General features: G+C 42.2%; 1 protein-coding gene across 3 annotated transcripts in view; it reads left to right on the forward strand.

Annotated features, from left to right (window-relative positions):
* ntm (neurotrimin) overlaps window positions 1-21,343 on the forward strand; it is a 228,077-nt gene extending 206,734 nt beyond the window's left edge. The window contains exons 4-8 of one of the 3 annotated variants that reach the window (XM_034217951.1): window positions 11,768-11,896; window positions 12,550-12,670; window positions 12,975-13,126; window positions 13,680-13,715; window positions 16,198-21,343. In XM_034217951.1, the coding sequence (XP_034073842.1) occupies window positions 11,768-11,896; window positions 12,550-12,670; window positions 12,975-13,126; window positions 13,680-13,715; window positions 16,198-16,298 (539 nt within the window). In that variant the 3' untranslated portion in view covers window positions 16,299-21,343. The remainder of the gene's footprint in view (window positions 1-11,767; window positions 11,897-12,549; window positions 12,671-12,974; window positions 13,127-13,679; window positions 13,716-16,197) is intronic. The other 2 variants (XM_034217952.1, XM_034217953.1) reach the window with 2 other exon arrangements.
* The last annotated feature ends 2,106 nt before the right edge of the window (window positions 21,344-23,449 follow it).

Consider the following 23,449-nt stretch of genomic DNA (forward strand, 5'->3'; position numbering starts at 1 on the left):
AGCGTTCCTGTGAGTGGATATTGCGTAGAGCCAGGGGATTAGCACCTGTAGACCCGCACCAGCTGTGTGTTTCCACAGTCCCGTTTTGTTTATGGTTTGTTTCCACTTTAGTAGTGAGATTTGTTTTTCTTTGTGTAGCGGGGCAACTCTCTTTTGGAGACCCTTTGTGTTGTGTTATAGTGACAGATTGACCCGTGTTGTGGGGCCAATCTGTGTGACCATCATTTTGACTTAGTTTCAGAATCAATAAAACCACCGGTAACGAATATACCAAATCCAATCTGGTCGTGTCGTTTCCCGTTTGTACCCTAGCCAAGTGGGAACGTAACACGTGGGGGCTCATCCGGGATACGACACGACCAGATTGGATTGGACACTTCACAAGCGTCGGATCCGCCCTCTGCGCGGCGAGTAAACGCTCTCGGGTTACCGGGAGTGTGGAACAGTCAACAGCTGGGCTGGCAGGTTGCGCTGGCGCAGCGGTTCCAGCCGGGAACGCGGAGGATGCAGAAACCTCCACTGCTGGCTTTTCCTCCGGTATTTTGTCCTCTGTGAACATTTTCCCAAACATAGTATCATCTAACGACACCTCTGAGTTACTCTTACGCGCTTGCGCGCGAGTGACAGCACAAATAGGGAAAATGTGGGCCTGGTTTACGTGTCGTTTCCCGTTTGTACCCTAGCCAAGTGGGAACGTAACAACGAGAAACAGCCGGGCAGGGGAGGAGAAACACAAGGGCCACAGGTGAACACAATCAGACAACTAGACACACCAGGGAAACTAACGACAGGGGAAAAACACAGGAAGAAGGACCAGACAATATACAAGGAGGAAAATACCCATAACCAGACATACAAAACTACAAACGTGACAAAACATGAGAATCCTGACAGGAAACTTCACTGAAAACACTGAAACATTGACTTTAATTAAATGTATTATGTCAACAGATTTCACATAACTTTATTAGGTTAGTTGAAAGTAATAATATTAAGCTTAACCTATTTAAACTTAATATCATTGCTTTTAACTGTCCGTCTCGCCCGGCGCAACCGGCTTTCGTCTCGCCCCCGTTGCCAGATATCCAGCAGTGTGTGGAGGCATCGTGGCAACAGACACTGAAAGCAAGAGCTCCGGTGGCAGGAAATGTAGGTATTGTGAGGGTGCGGGGCCGCAAGGAGATCTCATATCCCGGCGTACACAGGCAGCAGGCTGGGCGGAGAACCTCTGCCCCGCTGCCGCGTGACAGGGCGGCTGCAAATAAAACGGGTGTGTTGGGCGTCTCGCTGATTGCTCTTTCCGCAAGATGCCCCCACCTCACCGGATCAGAGCGATTATTTGGGCGCAGCATCGGCCAAATGAATATCCTTGTCCACGGTGCGGCCGCCGCTGCTTGCTGTGTGATGTCTACGGAAAGGGCTCTTTGGATCGATTTCCTCGGTCACGTGGATGAGGAGAAGTCGCAGCTTAGCCGTATGCTGCTTCTTGCTCATCCTCAGAGGAGAGAACACTGTCCCACACTCGCCGCCCCCGCTGTAACTCCAGTTACTCCGCAGAAAGTGCTGTCAAAGCACTGTGCGGGTTCAGGGACGCTATAGCCGGCGTGTTGTTGTCAGAAAACACGCCTCGCCTGCTATAATAGGTCCGATTAGTGCATTTCACCGATTTCTTCCACTGTGAAACATAGCGTTAATACGAAGGCACGCGGCCCCGCGAGAGTGGCCGCGGTGTGTTCAAGGACCTCCGCGGAGGCTCGGCCCTTTTCATGTCGGTTCCCCATGAGCCAATCTTCCTTTCATGGAAGGTTTGGCGGCGGAGAGGGCCACCAGAGAGTACCACAGCTTCTTAGCTCCTCAGCTCTGTACTGACAGAATGGGTGGACAGGACACTGGGACTGGGTTACTCACTCCAGTTCTGCAGCGTCCCTCCTCCATTCAGGGCTGTAAGAGAGGCAAATCTATCATCCCAGGAGGAAATAGGTTTCCTTTCAACAGAAATTCTGGCTCTGTTGCAAAAACGGTGGGTCACGTATTGTAACCCTAGTTCTATAGGCACAGGCGGAGCCCTCTTTTGGACTCTATGCTCTCAGAAAGAGAGAGAGAAAAAATAGAGGGCCACCAGAGAGTACCACAGCTTCTTAGCTGTGGCTCCACAGCTGCTGGCATGTCCCCTTTTATGGGGAATGGAAGCTCAGCTCTGTACTGACAGAATGGGTGGACAGGACACTGGGACTGAGTTACTCACTCCAGTTCTGCAACGTCCCTCCTCCATTCAGGGCTGCAAAAGGTTCCACATGTTAAACAGTTACTGGAATTGGAGTAGCCGGGCGATTGGTTCACAACCATCGACGTGAAGGACGCTTACTTTCATGTCAAAATTGCTCCAAAACACCTTCCAGGGGATAGCATACGAGTACAACAGACTACCGTTTGGCTACTCCCTGTCCCCACGCACGTTCAGTGTATGCCCCCGTCGAGAGCGAGGTGTACGCCCCCATCGAAGGAGAGGTGTACACCCCCATCGAGAAAGAGGGCAGGCTTTGTGCCACTCTGTCAGAGAACAGACGGACGTCCATGCTTCAGGCAGTTTTCAGACTGTGACAGGGGGCAACGGTGACAGCCCTGACCATCATGCAGACCTTGGGTCTCATGGCGGCTGCTCACCACATGGTACCACTGGGGCTACTGCACATGTGTCGCCTACAGAGGTGGTTTGCCAGCCTTCGTTTAGATCCCAAGAGACATAAACGACGTCTGGTGACCATCCCCCCCTTCAGTAGAGGGCAACCTCCGATACTGGGGGTCCCCAAAGCATTTGCTGAAGGGGAGGGATCTGCCTAGAGACAGCTATAGGTGGTGGCTGGCCTCTGACAGAGACCTGGCACATCAACCTTCTCGAGCTACAGGCAGTTGTTCTGGACCTACAGCACTTCAAAACCTTACTACAGGGAAAACATGTGCTGGTGAGGATCGACAACCGCACCACAGTGGCTTACATCAACAGGCAGGATGGAGTCAGCTCCGCCGCCTTGTTGAGCGCAGCGGAGAACCTGTGGTCGTGGGCCTCAGAGAATGTTTTTGTCTCTAAAGGCCCCCCACATTCCGGGACTGGAGAACAGTGGGGCCGGCCTCATGTCAAGAGGCGGGCCCCTGCCAGACGAATGGTGGTTCTCCCTGGCTCGGCAGAACAATCCACCCTTGGGGGTGGACACGTTTGCATACGAGCCGTGGCCAAGATAGCTGCTCTACACCTTTCCAGTGCTGCGTCTCATTCCCCCACTCCTGGAGGGGGTGAGACGAGAACAGTTGTCCGTGATTCTGGTAGCCCCAGGTCGCCGCTCGGCGCTGTGGTACACAGAAGTGACACAAATGATGGTGGGCTAGCCCTGGACAGTTCCTCAGTTCTGGGGGCGCTGTCTCAGGAGGCGGGTGCAATAGGGGCGTTACCCACTCTGGGTCAACCTCTCCAGGCTTGGCTCCTGAAAGGGACAGGCTGAGAAGGGGTGGACTGTCTGACAAGGTTATTCAGACTATCCAGGCAGCAAGACAAGGTTATTCAGACTATCCAGGCACCACCACAGCCTGTTACAGGACGAAGGTGTTGAGATTCCTGCAGTTACTGGAACTGGTGCAGCCGGGCGATTGGTTCACAACCATCGACCTGAAGGATGCTTACTTTCATGTTGAAATTTCTAGAAAGCCAAAACAGGAAGTATTTGCATTTTGCAATCGAGCAGTCCCATACCTCACCAGAAGGTGGGGTATCTGGGGATTTTGCTCGATGCAGCCCCCATCGAGAGCGAGGTGTACGCCCCATTGGGCAGGCTACATGCCACTCTGTCAGAGAACAGACAGACATCCCTGATTCAGGCAGACTGAACGTTGGTGGGAGGAAAGGAGTCTAGAGCCTCTGTCCGGTACATTGGGCTCTATTATATCCTACCTACAGCTAATGGTGGACAAGGGGCTTGCTCATGCCACAGTCAAGATGTATGCAGCAGCCATCTCGTCCTGTCATGAGGGATTTGGTGGCAGACCAGTCTTTAGCCAACCGCTTATGAAGCGTTTTTTGCAGGGGATCAGGAGACAGCGCCCAGTGGTGCATGTCTCCACCATAAGGTGGAGTCGTAGGTCCATAAGAACTGCCATTGGTGCCTGTGGGCAGGTGGGGAGAGCCACTGGGTTCCGTGCACACTCTACACGTGGTGTGGCTGTGTCGACAGCCTTGTTCAACGGTGTGAGTGTGGAGGACATATGTACGCCAAGCCCGTTCATAAGGTTCTATCTCTTGGACATGTCTGGCTCTTTCTCATTGTCTGTGCTTGCTGGGGCAACTGGTGAAAAGATGGGGGCTGTGGGTCTGTAAGCTGTATCCGACCCCCTGGGACATAGTACACTTAAGTTTTCCCATGCTCCTTAGGGACCTGGGAAACGTTGTGTGCAGCGTGTAGTCACTTGCGCTGGCACCTGCATGGTGGAGCTTTGGGCTTATTCAGACCAATTAGGCTCTACCCAGCCAAGTAAGCTGCGGCCATGACTTCTCCACGGTCACAACCCGGTGATAGGAAGTTGGGGTGCGATGGCTGTTAACCAAGGGCCGGTCAGGGGCAGTGTGGTGGGTCGATGTTGAGGGATGACAGGGCATTTATCCATCGGGGTTACACCCACTGTACCCATAGAGTCCAGTAGAGGGCGGAGCCTGTGTGAGATACAACGGGGGGTTACGTATTGTAACCCTGGTCTATAAGCATATATATGTATATATATATATACTGTGAGCCTGCGCGTGCATTCAGGTAGGCTCGCCCGGATTGGCCGGCTATGTTTACAACGTCAGTGTGTGAACGCTCGCATATCAATGATGCGAGTAGTACCCATAGAGTCCAGTAGAGGGCTCCGCCTGTGCTTATAGAACTAGGGTTACAATACGTAACCCCCCGTTTTTTCTATATGTTCTTCTAGAATGCATATCAGTGTTTTCTGATCTGTACTCTATCAGCAGGACAACCTAGGGAGTGTGCCTCCAAACAGTTGTAACACCTCACAAATATATGGAATGGGTTATATTAAGGTACCCGATATGGCAAAATAAATGTTGGATATTCAGAGTGGGCTCTAATGCCACTTAGGGGTGCAACAACTAATCGACTTAATCGATTACCAAATTAGTTGCCAACTAATTCAGTCGTCGATTCGTTGGTGACGTCATCACGTGTGTTTTACGCGCCGTTAAGCTCCAACGTTATTGGTCTTTTTATCGGTACCGGAGACATTTAAAAAAATACATGTCATGTATTATTGCTACATAAGCATTATATCGCAGTCTTAGTGTCGCCAACTCGTTTCTAATATGCAAAAAGACAAATCTATGATGTATTTTGATCTTTCGATCTTCCTCTCTCCCGTCTGTGTGCGAGGGGGCGGGGCAGTTTACACACACGCAGCTGCTACATGCAGCAACATACTGCGGAGATGGCAGAGAGAACTCGCTCCGAGGTGTGGTTAAAGTTTACCCGTCTCGTTACCAAAAGTGCAATAAGAGTTTAGCATGTCAGGGCGGTAACACGAGCAATTTGTCTAAACATTTATCAAAAGCGCACCACATCCAGACGGAGGAATGTACCGGGTTCGACTGTCTTTCTAGCAGCTCTGTAGCCCCATCCAGGAGTAACGTTTCCACGTCAGGTGTTATGTATGCTAGCAGCAACACAGGAGTTAACTCCATGATACAAACATGGGTTAATGATTAGAGGAAACTGAGTTATTTATTTAGTTAAAGTTTCAGCTATTCTGTTCACAGTTCTGTCATCATTTTATGTAATACGATTTGTTAAAACATTGTTGTTTCTTTTGATGTGAAATATTATTTATTTAATTTAAATAAAAAGCAATGTTAATTTTGTTCAAAATGTGTTTAGTTAATTTAATAATATGTATTTTTGAATCAAGTATTCATCTGTATTGTCTTAATTGTTAGTTTCCACATGCCTAAAACAACCTCAAGCTAAATCTAAAAGTTGATGGCTAAATAAGAGCGCTTGAGAAATTGTGCAAGGCGTAATAGTCCGAATAGTCGATTAATCGTTTCATTAATCGATAGATTAATCGATTATCAAATTAGTCGTTTGTTGCAGCCTTAATGCCACTGTAGGACTACATATGGTAGGACAATCTGTTTTATTAGTACTGATTATTTGTAATGTTTTGTTAAAAAAACACCTTTAATATACTTTCTTACACATAATTAGTTTTAAAGATGGAAGCAAACTGTAAGAATGTAATCCTTTCCAATCCCTGGTGAGTCAAAATGTTACGAAACATTGCTATGGCAACTGAATCTGCTGGCACACAATGAGCCATCGTATGGACGCATTAGATGGATGCAGTTTAGTTTGGGTCTTTAACCCTTAGATGCACGAGTGTCTGGACCCTACTCTTCCATAAGTGGGTCTAAAAGGACCCATATTAGAATAATATGTGTTTTCATGCCATTTTTGTCATTTTGGTTAAGAAAAATCATCCATCCATCCAGTGGCGGCCGGCCCATAGGGGCGCTAGGGGCACCGCCCCACCTCTTCCCACATACACAAATATATATAAAAAAAAAAATTAAATTGAAAAAAAATATTTAAAAAAAAAATATATTTTATATTTTTATTTTTAATGAACAAGGTAAATATCATACAATTGGTATCAGTAAAATGTATAATCTACAATAAAATCTCGTTTAACGTGTTACGATGTCTAAAGTTACTGATAAGTCACATGTTTCCTGCCTGGCCTTGCCCATGGCATTAGTTTATCATTACCGGGCGGAGCCCCCGAGCCAAACAGCAGCAACCAGCACGTTGCAAAAGTCTCAATAGTAAACTGTGCCGCCGAAACATAATTTCAGCCAATCAGCGCCGTCAAATATTTTGGTCACGAGGGCGCTCACGTTGGCGCTTACGTGCGTTGACGTGAGTTGTTTTTTAGACTCGTGAGTGACCAAGGTGACGTAGTATTTGGATGAGAATGGTGTGCAGGTGGAGTCGCCGGACCTCGGTCCGCACCCAATTCCGTGCAAGAGCTACTCTCCAATCCTTTCGAAAGGAGAAGTTTGGGAGATACATTGATAGCCTACTTAAAGACCTTGGACCGGACCAACCCGATTTGTATATATCACAGCAAGCTCGTGAAAAAGACAAAACGTATCAACGAGGCTAGCTGGATGCAAACGATGCAAACAGGTAAATGCTATCTTTTGTTTCCCATGCTTGCTCTTCAAACAGCCGGGGACAGATACGATCTGTTCAGAAACTAGACAAAAGTTACACAAGTACAAACCACAGACTGTCTGTGTCATGGAGAATACAGTCGTTGGTTTATTTATGTCTGTATAGGCCGTTGTTTTTCGCCTGCCGTCTATCTGCAGACTTGTCAAAGCATTAATTCATGGTTTTTACTAACCGGTATCAGTATGTTGTTACTTCGGCATCATTTTGAAACGTGTATTACAATTTAATCACCGTAAAATATATTCATTTTGTTGTAGTTGTAGCTCCCGAGCCAGCGCGTCTTGTTTGAATGATGCGAGTAAACACAGCTGGCAGCCGCGGTGAAACTCGAGCGACTAGAGCGATGCGATAGGAGCGTTTAGAGCGAAGCGAATATTCGCATCGCGTCCGGTCTGAACGCAGCATTAAAGCGAGCTCCGCGCTGCACTGGAAACGCGCCATTACATCACCAGAAGTCCTAATTTAAGGGGTCATTTCTCCCCAAAACAATTTTTTTACTCACTATATCAACAGCCCCACCAAAAATATTTTCCACCAGCCGCCACTGCATCCATCCATCTTCTCCCGCTTATCCGTGGTCGGGTCTCGGGGGTAGCAGTTCCAGCAGAGAGCCCCAAACTTTATTTTCCCCGGCGACATCAACCAGCTCTGACTGGGGGATCCCAAGGCGCTCCCAGGCCAGCGAAGAGATATAATCCCTCCACCTGGTCCTAGGTCTACCCCTTGGTCTCTTCCCAGCTGGACGTGCCTGGAACACCTCCCTAGGGAGGCGCCCAGGTGGCATAACTAGGTGCCCGAACCACCTCAACTGGCTCCTTTCGACGCGAAGGATGAGCGGTTCAACTCCGAGTCCCTCCCTGATGACCGAACTTCTCACCTTATCCCTAAGGGAGACACCAGCCACCCTCCGGAGAAAACCCATCTCGGCCGCTTGTATCCGCGATCTCGTTCTTTCGGTCATGACCCATCCTTCATGACCATAGGTGAGGGTAGGAACGAAAATGGCCCGGTAGACAGAGAGCTTTGCCTTCTGGCTCAGCTCTCTTTTCGTCACAACGGTGACGAAAAAAATCACTTGTATAATAATTAGTATTATATTTTGGTTCACATTAGAAATATTTTATATTTAATTTTTCACAATTTATAATTTTAGAAATATTTTTTACATTTTGAAAAAAACAGTTTTGAACATATTGTCCCAAAGATCTCCGCTATTCTGAGAACCTCAGAGTATTCCAGTCCCTTTTCAAAACTCATCTCTTCTCCTCTAGTCTACTCATAGCCCCCCCCTACCAATCCATGCCGGTTGATCAAGTTTGATAGTCCTATACCCCCCACCCTAACCTTCCCTTATATTGTTAAGCGATTTTGAGTCCTTGAAAAGCCCTATACAAATATAATGTATTATTATTATTATTATTATTATTATTATTATTATTATTATTATTATTATACTGACAGGTATCAGATCTTGCTGTGTAAAATAATCTTCCTGAGAGGTGTGTCTCAGAAAGTGATGTCGTCTGTGTGTTCTGCAGTGAATGTATTCCTGACAGCAACAGGTGATAGGAATCAAAGGTTCCCAAAGGTTCCCATAGAAAATGCCTGCGGGTCATTTTTGACCCACTTATGGAAGCTTGGGGTATTAATACAAAAACTACAATTTCTTAAAATGTAAATTTCAAATGTGAATGGCATGATATCCAAAACATGTTTTTTGAGGAATAGCTGGAATATAAAATGATAAATTGTTTTAATTACAAAGATACTTCAAGAAAACCACCTCACCGGGTCAAAAAAGACCCACTTATGACCGTTTTTAACTTTGCTATCTAATGTAGCTGCTTTCCTAAGCTGTACATCAAATGGATAAAGGAGAAATACATTATTTTGTTAGCAGATGCTAACTGTGAGGTATAGGGTGCTTTTATTGCAATTAACTGTAGGAAACCCCGCTATGCTATAAAACAAAGCTTTAATAGTTCTTGGTTATTGAAAAGTGTCAGTGTAAAGGATAGCTGCTCATGATGCTGATGTGAAGTTCTCTGCTGTAAAACGGCTGCCTGATGTGAGGACGTGGAGAATGTTCTGCAGCTGGCAGCTTGACTTATTACCTCTCCTCAGAGGAAGACAGGGCGTATTTAAGTGACACTGTGGTCTCTATTGGCGAAATGTAGTTCCCTCTTTAGAGAGAAAGCCAAGCAGAAAAAGGAACAGAGTGGAACCTTCAAACCTACATGAGTCCTCCTGATACTCCTCGTCAGCTGATCATTGAGCCAGTGAGAACTTGTCTCCACAACCTTCCCAGGTGTGCCTAAACCCAGCAAAGTGAAACCGTGTGAAATGTATTAGCGTCACCTACGGACATCTTGGGAGGAGGCTTGAAGTCAATTACGCCTTTTGTTCTTTATGTTGAGTGCTGTATTAAGTGCCTCTGTCAAGCGTGTCAAATTGAAACAGGAAATAGAAGCAGGGCTGGCGTTCTCCTCCGTTCACATTGACACATCTTTGTAGCCGCCCTGCTGCGCTCGCAGGCGTATGAAACTCCAAAAAGGAGCAGAATATGAATGTTCTGACAGACAATTGATAATGAGCAGCGGCTGAACAAAGCACTAATCACCAAGTGTTGTAAGATCCTCAGAAAAATGTCAGTCAGCTCAAGAACTGGGGTTGAAAGAAACAATATCAGAGAGAGAATGGGGCACATGTCGTGTACGTTTTAACATACATGTAGCTGTGTGAGTGTGGATCAGGTGGTGAGAGAATGAACCTGTCGCTGCTCCTGCTCCTCAACATCTGGGTTTCTACACCAACATAGATTCTCTTCTTTCCAGAACATTTCTTACTGCACTGCATCACATTATAAATTGACACGATATTTTGGATGTTAAACCAATTTTTTGACAACTAATCACTCAACCTATGCTATATACAGTAGCATAGATTAGGGATTGGTTACAGTTCAACTAATATATTCTAAGAAAGTATGTATGTATGTTCAAGAATTGTTACGTATACTAAAAAGATAGTATATTAAATGTTCACAGAACACAAGAATACAATTGTTGAATTATAACATTTCAACTGTTTAAGCTCTATGTAGGCTTACTATCCAAGAGATCCAAGTAATACTGTATAATACTAAATATAATATAATAAATAGGTAGATGACTTAGAGTTGTAATAGTTATCTTCACCATTCTCCTGCACCAGTGTGCACTGCAAAAAAGGAATTTTAAGAAAGTAAAAATAACTTGTTTTTGGGAAACAATTCTTATTTTTCGTCTTAAAACTCAAATGATCTTGTTAAGAATGTTTTGCTTAAGAAAAGTATTCTTACTTTGAGAAATATATATTTTATTGAGCTAGAATGAACCAGTAACAAGTTACAGCATTGGTTTGCATACATTCCCGGCATGGAACAGATTTATTTTTTCTTATTTTAAGAAATAAACCATCAAACAACTTGTCGAGAGACAACTGTGGTGTGGTATACACAACACACACACACACACACACACACACACACACACACACACACACACACACACACACACACACACACACACACACACACACCAAAAATACAAGTAGAAGTATTGCACGGCACTCATTGATCGAAATTGAAAACAGTTTAAAATGACCATGCAATGTTGTTAAATGTGTTCATGTTTGAATAAAAAAAAGTCTAAATATAAGAATGTTTCTGCTGTCTTAATTTAAGATAAATGCAATTATATAGAGGCGTGTGGCGCAGTGGACTAGTGCGTTGGTGTTGGGATCAGTGGGTCACAGGTTCAAACCCCACTGCAGTCAGCATGTCGTTGTGTCCCTGAGACACTTCACCCCAAAGTGCTCCTGTGGGGATTGCCCACAGTATTGAGTATGTGAGTCGCTTTGGATAAAAGCGTCTATCAAGTGACATGTAATGTAATATATTATGGCAATTAAAGAATTGAATTCTTATGAATGCTTTATATGCTGATTTTTAAACTTAATTTAAGATTTACATTCTAAGTTTAAGACAAAGTCACTAATATATTGTGTCAATTAAAGCCAATGATTCTTATTGTAAGCTTTCTTTGCTAATTATAAATCTTAATTTAAGAAATACATTCTGAGTCAACTCAACCAAAACACTAATTTTAAGTTATTCTTTCTTAAATAATTCAGGAATCATTGCTTGTAATCAGCTAAATGTGCTTACATTTTTCATTTGTGTCTAGTTTCAAGGCCCATCACGGTCTTTCAGTAGCTTCATTCTAGTTTTAAGAATTCTAGCCAAGCAAATTTGGCTCACCCCATTGGCCGATGTATTTGCTTGATACAGGAACATCTGACCTGATTCAAGAATATCTTGCTTGTTTTTGGAAGGGCTGTCTTTGCAGTGTGGCGATTTACCTTCTTGAGTCAGGACGATGGAGCTGTTGACTTCTCACATTTACATTGAATTTCTAACGTTCTTTCGCTTTGTGTGTGACCTTCTGTAGGGGACCTGGGATCAGACGATGATTACCTGGAAATCCCATCCATCTCCAGACAGAGGGCGGGGACGTATGAATGCACAGCCGTCAACGAAATCGACACGGACGTCCAGACTGTGGACATAACTGTCAACTGTAAGTCAGTGATTTCACCGAAGAAAATGTAACATGTTCTCTTTCAATGAACTGTGCTGAAATGATAAGTCGATTACCATTGAGTCATGAGATGATGGAAAAAATGACAACACATGTCATTACCATATAATAATTGTAACTATTTGTCAAGAACAAGTGACACATATTTAAAGTTCCCAGCTTCACACATTCTGTTCTCTGTCATCAACCGAGATGTTGGACTGAAACAAATAAAAGGTGATTTCAGGAGGCTGTTGGGACATACCAGTATCTACCATTTCAGAGTAATACATAACAATACAAAAATCAAGATGTGAATGAAACATGAAACAAATGTACTTAGTTACCCTGATAATAAGCAAAGTTTTAGTTTTGGACATTTACTTAAACTTAAAAGTCACCTGTTCAACTATTTCAACAGTATATTGTAGGTCTCAGATATACAAACATGTCTCTGAAGTGTTTGGCTGAAACACCAAACAGATCATTGCAGCATCCCATAATCCCTTCTGTTTCAGCCCTATTCCAAAAGTGCTGATTCTGTGTTTGTAGCTTTAAATGCTAATGAGCTGCTGCTGAGAAGATTGGTTAAAAAACACAATGGTGGAGATTCAGGTGATAAGGTGAGGGGGGGGTGTTGTTGTTGCTTGTAGATGTTCCAGCTGTGTCAGAGGGCAGAGACGTGGGGGTGACTCTGGGCCAGCGGGGGGTTCTGGAGTGTGAGGCGGACGCTGTGCCCGAGCCAGAGTTTGAGTGGTACAAAGAGGACAGAAGGTAACTATTTCCCACATTTTAAGCAGTCAAAGAATCGAGCACTGAAAAAAATGAAGCGTTGACTTTAATTCAATTTATTATGTCAACACATTTCACATAACTGTATGAGGTTAGTTGAAAGCAATAATATTAAGTTGAATTTAATATATTTTATTTAAACATATTATTATTGCTTTCAACTAACCTAATACGGTTATGTGAAATCTGTTGACATAATACATTCAATATGTGAAAATATCTCACTTTCATCTGGCAGAGAAACACAGGTGACATGTTGCATTGTCCCCGTCTTCCTCACATTCAGGATCTACACTGGCGTTGACGGCATGGAGATCTCCAACACTGGATCGTTGTCCAAGCTGACTTTTTTTAACGTGTCTGATGCAGATTACGGCAACTACACTTGTGTCGCCACCAACAAACTTGGGAGCTCAAACACCAGCTTCCTTATGTATGGTGAGTACAACAATCTAAAACAGGATGCTGCTACAGAAAGGTCAATATAACTAAAGAGCTGTCGTGTATTTTGCAATACAAGTAATAATGATAATTATAATAATATTCTGCAAAATACTCTCAATTTCGCTAACTTTTATCGGTGTTATTCAAACTTTATCCATTTGGTGAAAGTTATAGCTGTTTTTCAAACATAGAAATATCTCTTTTTATGACTCAATATCTTGATATAGTTGTGCATTCATGTTCAGGCGAACACAGCTTGTGCTGAGTTAATATACAAAGTTAAAACATAAGAAGTCACTATCTTTTTTCATGTGATTTGATTATTACACCTACAGTTAGTTTTGTGTATGCTTCTGTTCAGAACGAGCATTAGAGTCCCGTAAACTGACTTAGTGCTCTTACTTAAGAAAGAGAAAATGAATTCATCGTTTTAATATCACTTTAATTCCATTGAGGGTGAACTCAATTCAAATACTGTAGTGTTCCAGCATATGTAACAATGCAAGTGTTGTCAATGGTTTGTTGCTGTGCTGTTTCCCTGGTGTAGTGGTAATTGAACCCACTAGCTCAACGCTATTGCAAGGTTAGTATTCTGCTCCAGCATGCACTTCAACTGCTGTCGACAGAAAGTATTAACTGCATGCTGGCACATGACAAATAACCATTTTCACAAAGTAGAACGTGTGCTGCGGTGTCACTGCAGTTCTAAGCAGGGTGACAAGAAGAGACAAATCACGGCTGGGCTCTTTGATCCTGTCCAAACTCGACCTTCTTTGATATCGCGCCGGTCTCTTCTTGAATTGACACGTGAAAGCTTTGAAGAAGACTGGTCATGACAATCTTTGTGAAAATGGTCATGACAGCTTCTTTCACTAACCATGTTGTTGTATCTTCTCTCTTGCAACCCTAACTGCATCACTGTGACGTGGCTTTATTTTGATTTTTGCATGCTCCTTTTCCCAATGTAAGTATCTGTCATCTTTTATCATTATAATTTGTGCTTGTGTGATTGCTTGTACCTCTAGTTATTGCATATTAACTGTACATCTTACGCAACAGTGAGAGAGCTGCATTACCTCACTGGCAGCTGAAATGTTTCCAGTATCTCCGAGTAGAGATCACAGAGCAGATTACTGCTGTATGAGCCGGTGTGTTTCAAGAGCAGAGATAAACCCTCACACATCTTGTCCTTTAATGAGTGCTTGTAACTGGTGGTTGCAGCATCTTGTAAGCAAACCCACTCCATTACCACGATATAATTGTATTAATGGCTTTGATTTTGACTGCGAGTGAACGCCATTATTCTAATCAGCATATTCAGGATTAGGGATAATCCACTGTTGCAGGGTAATTGGATAGATGCCCCAAAGGAAGCTGTTGTGAACTCATGGAAATCCAAGGGAAATGAGAAGTCATTGTGTTACGAGCCTCAAAGTAGTTCCAATGTGTCCTCATACAATGCATTCACTTCAAAGGAACCTCCCTCATCAGTGAAAATGGCCTGATCAAAGTATTAAGTGTTTTCGTTTTTGCAACATACCATTGTGTTGTATCTTAGCTGTGCAAACAGTGTTACACTGGAATACTTAAGGTGCAGACATTTAAGTATTTCTCTAAGAATATGGTTGCATTTTACGAAACCTGAGGACAAACATGTGTCTGCTCCATGTTTTCTAGGGTACCAAGGTTGTAGCCTGATGTATCGTAGCAGATGATACAGTTTTAGGAGATATGAGAAATGTTTTCCACAGAATCACTTTTCTGGCTCCTTGTTCATAAAACACTTTCTGCAGCGATTCTCAATTGTTAATGGCAACATGCTGAACAGTATCCTCCCTTACAAGTTTAATGTCTCACTAGCACTCCACATAGTTTACACTATTTATGCAATATGTATTATTTTGTACTGAAGTAAGGCCTTACATTTAGACCAAACATTAAGACACCAAAGAAACATTAACATAGCTAAAAGTGTCCCGGTTGCACACCTGAAAATCGTAACATCATTTTAACAAAATGCTTTTGTTTTGAGGGCACTTCTCAGAACTAACAATGTTCTTGTAATAGATAGAAAAGCTCTTTTATGAAAGAGTAGCTGAGCATGTTGAACGTTATTCCTTCAAAGTGCATCTGATGCTGTTGGCCACGGCATTGTGATCGTCACACTGAGATAGATGATGCAACACTAACGTAGCTCACCTATTGTCTTGTTATTTTACACATGTGCTGTTTATTTATACTTTACAACAAATAGTGGTTTCTGCCTCTGGTGTCCTGCTGTAACCTGGGACTATCATCGAAAGAATGACACATGAGCATTCACAGCCTTGAGAAAACAATACTCACTCCAGGATGCTTGTTTTTAGCATACATGAAACAAATAAGAATACATCAGACTAGAAACTAGCATTGATTCACTCATATCTTCTGTATCTGAATTACAATCAGACACAGGCAGATTTAGCAGCATATGCTAAGTATTGCAAGATAATAACGTATGTTAGGGACACAGAATGAACACAAATGTAAAGTTGAATTACTGTTTTGTTAGTCGGCTGCTCTCTTCATCCAAACATTTGTAATGATTTGGATTCATTATGTTTTGTGGGAACACATACATGTTTCCACGAGTTTGCTCAGCTGACTGTTTCTTCTTGTGAAGGAAGTTGTCAGTTCCACATATGGGCATTAAAACGTCTGGATGTTTGATCCAGAGAGTGTGGTCGACATCAAGAGCCCCTCGAGTAGTTTGGATTAGGAAACACAAATGATAGTTTGGTTTAAATGTTGAAGTCAGATCAGCCGTCAAGACGCCATTGACTTTCTCAGTATTTAATGCAACAACATAAGTTGCTTTAGTTGCAATGAGCATATTAAGATATTTTAGGAACAAAAACATGATTTGCAAAACAGCCCTGTATACATCACAGTAATTCTCTTTAGGATCCTGAATTGCCATCAGCTGATTGGCTGTTCATTTCAAAACAAAGGGCCAGTAGTGATGACACACTGGAAAAAGACAATTCCACAGTGAAATGTATCTTCGTGTCCCTCTCTCCTGTCAGGACCGAGAGCAGTGCAGGACGGCAGCGGGGGTGCGGCAGGACTCCACCTACACACCTGCCTGCTGGGCCTGGTGTTCCTGCCCTTCCTGCTCAGATTTTGAAGAGGAATGGAATTGAACACAAGTATTTTGTTATGTGTGTGTGTGTTTTTCTTTCATTTTTCAAACGGAACCATGAACTGATGCACATGCAATATCCTGCTAATGTTGACCCAGTTACAAAAGTTTCAGTTTTTTTCAAGGATGTAACAAATGTTTGAGATTTTAATTGAACAGTGTTGGAAATGTTCTCTCTAAACTTTATTATTCTGGATTATTTTTACATATATGTTTTAATTGTGTTGTTTCTTGTTCAAATGGATTTGTCTTAATTTCAACTGCATTGCATATTCATCTTAACTCCAGGAAAAGGCACATTTACAGCAGGAATGAGAGGTGAATGTTAAATACCTCAAAGTCAAAGTGAGACAGTGAAGCAGAAGGAATCTAGGTTACCCTGAGCCGGAAAGCCTGCTATTCTTATATTTTAATGTATAATAATTAACATTCAGTCTGGTTGTTGAAACATAATTGTTTTTGACCTTCAAGTGTTTTTGTTCTCAGCATTATAGTGATATACTTGCAGTTGTGTTATTCTAATCATATAATTTAATTCAATGATGTTGAGTTTTAAATATTTTTGAGAAGGGAAAATATGAAGTTGTAATTATTTAGGAGAAATATCCTAGTTATATGTCTGTTTTCTTTTTCTTTTCCAGTACACAAATGGTGATGAATAATTATGTGATAATTATGTAGTTAAAAATGGAGAAAGATTTCACTCCACTTGTGTGGAGTCGACGTCTTATTTACATGATGCTAATGTATTAATGATGTTGCTACTTGTTTGAACATAATGTCATTTCCACACTACACAGTTATTTAAAAAGTTGTTCCTGTTTCTGATCCAAACCAGCACTGTAGGGTCTGTGAGATCATGTTATAGAAAATAAAACACTTTCTGCATGTATTTAGACACCAACAACCCAAAGACTTTAGCAGCACCATAATTCCTAGGAGTTACGTTTTATATTCACAACATCAAACAAAACACACAGACACGTATCCCATATTTGTCTTTTCACAAACAAGAGGGTAAACACGTTGTGATTTAATATAGTTTCAACATGGGGTCATTTTGGAAATCTTAATGATAGATACATATAAACCAAAATCTACAGCGTGTGGTTTATGATTGAAGCTTATTTGCATCTGCACCTGGCATTTCAAGTTCTTTTTAAGAAGAAAATAGAATAATTGCGGGCCTGCTGTGCCGTAGTGAGCCACTGTTATAACCAAGATTGATCTGAGTGAAAACTGTAACTGAGAAAACAGGATACAGTATGTGATAAAACGAGAAACATATCTCATATTATAATGTTTTATTATGGAGGGTCAGCAGACAGAGGACAGACCTCCTGAAACGTTTTTGTTGTGAGCATGAGGATTTTATGCAACAATCAAGAGCCTCTCACGACACAGCAGCAAGAAGTACAGCCAGTGATTTATCTCTTTTGTTTGCTAACAATACAACTGAGACGCACTCATGTTCCTCCCAGCAGCCTGACAGCAACATCAAAGCAAGCTTTTGGTGCAAGGCCACTGGTTTCTTGCAGCTGCCGTTTGTGCTTTCTGTAAGAGCTGCACTCCATGTCATTGAACCGGGTGCAGGAGTAAATGATTGGTAAGATTCCATTATCACAACATCCAACACGATGGCAAATGATGCGCTTATTAAGAATCCACAGCTCTCACTGAGTTTTTCACATTTCTTTTTTTTAAATCAATGCAAGACACTGAGCAGACTCAAAAGGAGGAGAGAGGGATTGAAACATTTCCCTTTCCCTCCGGTTTCCCCTGGATTCCCTCAGCTTTGCTTGTTTTGAAACAAAGCCAACATCCAAATGAAAAAGGCACGAAGCAGGGTCGTTACTGAATGTGACAGGTTCATCACGTTTGTTTCCACACGACAATAATAGGGAGACAGAAACAGTGCATACTATTGTCTCCAGCAGAGAGATGTTTGGAAATGATATGCTTCTCATTCCATCGGGGCTTCGCTGATGTCAGCTTTATTTCCCCCAATATTAACCACATTTGAGACACACTGCACCGAAAAGACTGAAAACATTGACAAATTACACATAACTGTATTAGGTTAGTTGAAAGCAATAATATGAAGTTGAACCTAACATTTTGTATTTAAACTTAATATTATTGCTTTTACACAACCCAATACAATGATGTGTCATTTGTTGACATAATGCATTTAATTAAAGTCGTGGTTTCAGTCTCTTCAGTGTGCGTCAGACCACCTCACAAGGACGTGTGTCGGGATGCCTTCAGAAACAGTTTGCATGGAATTCATGACTCACAGCATCATCACTTTTAATTCACGTTTAAAGTTGAAAAGGAGCCAAATGTGCTGAAAATATAATAATTTAACTAATTACTTAAAACAAAAACACACACACACACAATGACTCTTACTCCATCACACACCCATGCCACAGATTCTGGTGTCATGTTTATTTCAGCTTTCATTATTGTTTAGTACAGCCCAGCACACGTCTTAAAAACTGGTCCTTTTAATTTATGAACTACCTCTTAGCAGTTAAATAACAACACTGCAATTCACCTTAATGAGATGTGTGTGTGTGTGTGTGTGTGTGTGTGTGTGTGTGTGTGTGTGTGTGTGTGTGTGTGTGTGTGTGTGTGTGTGTGTGTGTGTGTGTGTGTGTGTGTGTGTGTGTGTGTGTGTGTGTGTGTGTGTGTGTGTGTGTGTGTGTGTGTGTGTGTGTGTGTGTGTGTGTGTGTGTGTGTGAGAGGACATGACACAGACACAATGTTTGCAGCTTATTGCTTTGTCCTAAATATGTGTGATATATATTTTACATGTCGTTTAAATTGCAGTAACATGTTTGGGTCAAGCACACTGTTTCTGAGGACAACCCGAAGTAAGAGAAACATTTAGAACATAAACAGATCTGTGCAAACTATCAGGGCTGCTGTCAAAGTATAACATGTTTCTCTAGAGGAGATGAATGTGCACCTAACCAGAAGTAAGCTGGTGTCTGTACGGCTGACTTCACCTTATAATCCACCTAATAATAGCAGAGCCATATGGTTTCTGTGGCAGTGATCCAGAGCCGAGGCTGTAATGAGCATCACTGACTGCAAACCAAAACTGTGCACATTAATATTCTGACTTCACACGATCATTAGAGGAACCCTGCTAATCCGTAATATCAAACAAGCATAATGTTTATTAGCTCGGATGAGATCTATAGTCACGGATAAAGTGTTGTACACTGTGAAGCAGTGAGCTGAAGAAGCAACATGGAGGCAGAGAGCAGGCTCTGTGATCCGAGGACGACATATCTTTCGCGTTTTCAGAGGAGATGGAAGAAAGTCAGCAGCTGTCAGATCACTGCTGGAAATCCTGTCAGATCATATTCCTAAAGTTTTGGCCTTGGTCTGAGCCACGTGCTGCTACCAGAAAAGTGTCATCTTTATTTGCCTGCTCTCAAATCCCTGCTGTTCCAAACGTGTAACAAGAGAAGGCATGTGGAGAAAACCTATGCAGGCGGCTCCTTTAAAGGCTTCATTTGGATCGTTTCTGACCTGAGGCGTTTGTTTTACTTAGCGCCAGTGTTGTTAACGCATTATACTGGTAGCCTCAAGGTTAGACAAGCTGGCTTGAAGAGCAGTTAAATAAACAATCACATTACATTTAATGAACAGACAGTGTGATGTTGTGTGCACAACTTGGCTATTTGTCATGTTATGGCTCATTTAGTTGTAAAAACTCTAATAAGCTCTCGGTTGGCCTTCAAATGGTCCTGTTGTTAACTGGGCTCATCCTCCAATGTAAAGTCCAAACTCTCAGAGTCATCAAATCCCTGTTCTGCTAACTACAACTTTCTTTAGTGTAATCAAAAGTCTTAAAGTCGCCGTGGATTGACTGACCGGCGACAGAGTCGGGGTTAGAAGATCACTCCCTGATGATACAGGCGGTCTCACCACCATGGTTTTTCTAATTTATTGTGCTCTATTTGGCCACCATAGCCCCAAATGACTCCCTGACAAGTCCATATATTAAGCCTGCAAATGATCTTGAAGGTGTTCTTGTGGATTTGTGATCACTGATCCAACGACCATTTACCTTGAACATCAGGATAAAGTCCTTTAGTGTGGGGATCATTTACCATCTCTCAGGCGAATGAGAGGCAGTTATACTGCAGTGGCATTCTGCATGACGAAAAATCCCCTAACTTCCACCAAGCATGACTTTAAAAAAAGGATAGACAAGACAGAATGCAAGTGTCATTTCAAGAGAGGATCTTGTAAGAACCCTAGTAATATTTCTGATCCACCTCTACAGATTAGCTATGGACTGAAAAGACCTGATTACACACACCTTTCACTTTTTCTGAATCCCATCAGGCAGCTCTTAATCACGTCCCATGAAGATGAAGGCTTATCATTTTGCAGTAGCACCAAACATATAAGGTGGTATGACCTATTTATGATGTCTGTTTGAAGTCTGCATAAGGTTTTGTAGGACTCTCCCTCTCAGCAAACGGACATGAACCCAATTGAGACAAGGAAGTTGGGTAAAAAAGCTGTTGGTATTATATTTTTCTTTGTCTCCATATGTGCAAAGCAAGACAATAGCTTGAAAAGCGGAACACTGAACAACACTTTATAACATTCAAGAGAAATAACAGCTTGTACTGCACTCACCAGATAAAAATAAGTCATTTTCATTTGAGATGTTTTGTGACATTTTTGTGATTTGCATTGGAGTCTAGAAGAGATTGTTTTTGGATGTGGACTTTGGTGAGACATGAGGGATCAAGGGATTGTCATAGCAGACGTATGAAGGAGTCTCATAATCTTCTGAATAATTCACAAAAATACAATTTTGCCCTTTGACTGGTTACAAGTTCACAGGGCTGTCCTCACATGTAATGTTCCGGAGTGGAGGAGGACCTCTTGCACTTTGACTTCCTGCATTGTAAAGGATTGTTGGTTCATATGTATTTTCTTGATGAAAAGTCTGTGCTCATATTTAAGACTGACAATAATAAAATGTTGTATCTTAAGATTTTGTGTTTTGCGTAAATGGGTGTTTTTTGTTTTTTTCTTGGTGAATATAGATGTATACAAATTATATATTTTACTCTACTGCAATGCCAACAGAGCTTTGTGAGGTTCACAAACAGCAGAGTTGCAAGCAGTGGCACATATCCAGAACCCAGATATTGATTTTTTTGATTCCCTCTGAAGTTGTGACCTTGGAGTGAGCTCATTGTGGTCTGTCCGCTACATCACCAACAACTGCTAACTGCACCTCTCTAAATGACACCAGTGTGTCTTTGAGACTGAACACAGTGTATTTGAAAGATTCCGGTACATTCATTATGTACGACTGCAGCGGGAGGTCTGCCATAACTCTCTGAATGTGTTTCTCCACTGCAACTGAATACAAAAGCAGTTAACTATTCTCATTTAATCACCCTAAAGATAGTAAATATAGTTACATTAATTTGGAGGTTTTAATCGTGTCAGTGTTCTTTTGACCTGCAGCAATGATTAACTGAGCAATACTACTGTAAAGCATGTCCATGTTGTGACAGTTTCTTTCTTTTTTTTAAACCTTTATTTAACCAGGTAGTCCTATTGAGGTCATCAATCTCTTTTTCAAGGGAGACAGTGGCCGTTTCTCAATCTCGAAGATACTGGCTTCCAAGCCAATATTTCAAGGATGCTACTTCATCGAGTGCCGCCGAAGGACTGTTCCAATCTCCAGCATACTTGGAATTCCACCGAGGCCGCGTCCTTGGTTTGGGGGAAATTTCGAGGCTGCACATGGGTAGACTTCGCGTCCTTAAAATCCCCACAATGCTTTGCGCACGGACCAATTTCAAAAACCCTTGCGGAGAATGGCTGAACCGACGCATCACACATTTAAATGTAAGTATGTAGTGGCGTAGAACATGTGTTGGTAAATATGTTACTTTGTTACATTTGTTATCACCAAAAATGTGTTCTGTGAAAGTAAAGCAAGTTCATAATTAGATAGACATCGTGAGGTATTTATTTTCGGTACAGTTTATGTTGAACCGTTAGAGAGAGTGGCACACTTGTTAGCCTGTTCCATTCTTCTTCGTTTTCCGAAGCCGTGGCTTGGAAGCATACTTGCTTCGTTTCTGAAGGAAGTGACTTGGAAGTACGCGACTACCAAGCCAGCATCCTCGAGATTGAGAAACGGCCAGTAACTCATGTGTGTGCTTTGTTTGCATGTCTTAATCACATGATGCCACTGCTCCACCGGAGCCCGGACAAGTGTTTAGTTTATGAGAACATATGCTCTTTGCACATTAAGCAGAACACAACCTGAACTTACCTTTTGAGTTTGCTAACATTAACTACAGTTTGATAAATATGCTATTGTCCTTAGCAAACTAAAGTTAACGCTAAAATATAAATGTACCTTAGGCTTTTGCAGTTTATTTGCTTTTGTTTCTAACATTACAATTACGCAGAGTGAATGCTGAGTTACAAATAAAAAAGATTGTCTGTTAAAGGTCAGTATCCCTTAAACTCAAACATATCACAGACAATGGACCATTTTAGGCCATTTGAAGCCATGCAATTACCTGCATTGTTGATTTTGTATTCTTCTATGCCATATTTTGTCATTGGAACTTAATGAAACATAGCATTGAAGGCAGACAGCTGAGCGCAAAAGGCTGAAACCACCATAACCTGCTGAGCACTGCAGCAAGCGATTGTTTACAATGCATAATCTGATATGACAGAGCATTGACCCTGTTTATTTGTTGAGATTAGATCATTTGAACACCTGTCAACAGATAAGTACCGCAAGACTCCTGGGACCATATTCATAAAACTACAAAGAGTAGCTCCTAAGAAAAGTCTTAGAGAAGGACTTTAATGAGGCGTAAGATTTGCTCATACAGGAGGAGAGTATGGCAAAAGACAAAAATAAGTAGGACAAATATTTCCTCTGAAAGACAGTGAGCTGCTGATGAAACACCACAGAAGATGGGAGAGACTAATGTTAAACGGTTGTGGTTGATTTCATTAGATGCACTCACAGCTCCCATCCAACGCTATATAAGCTTATAATGCCAGAAGTGAAAGTAATCACAGCACTGAGATGTCTGGCAGCAGTTTATCTGACT

This window comes from Gymnodraco acuticeps, unplaced genomic scaffold (assembly GCF_902827175.1).
Source record: "Gymnodraco acuticeps unplaced genomic scaffold, fGymAcu1.1, whole genome shotgun sequence".
Taxonomy (NCBI): Eukaryota; Metazoa; Chordata; class Actinopteri; order Perciformes; family Bathydraconidae; genus Gymnodraco; species Gymnodraco acuticeps.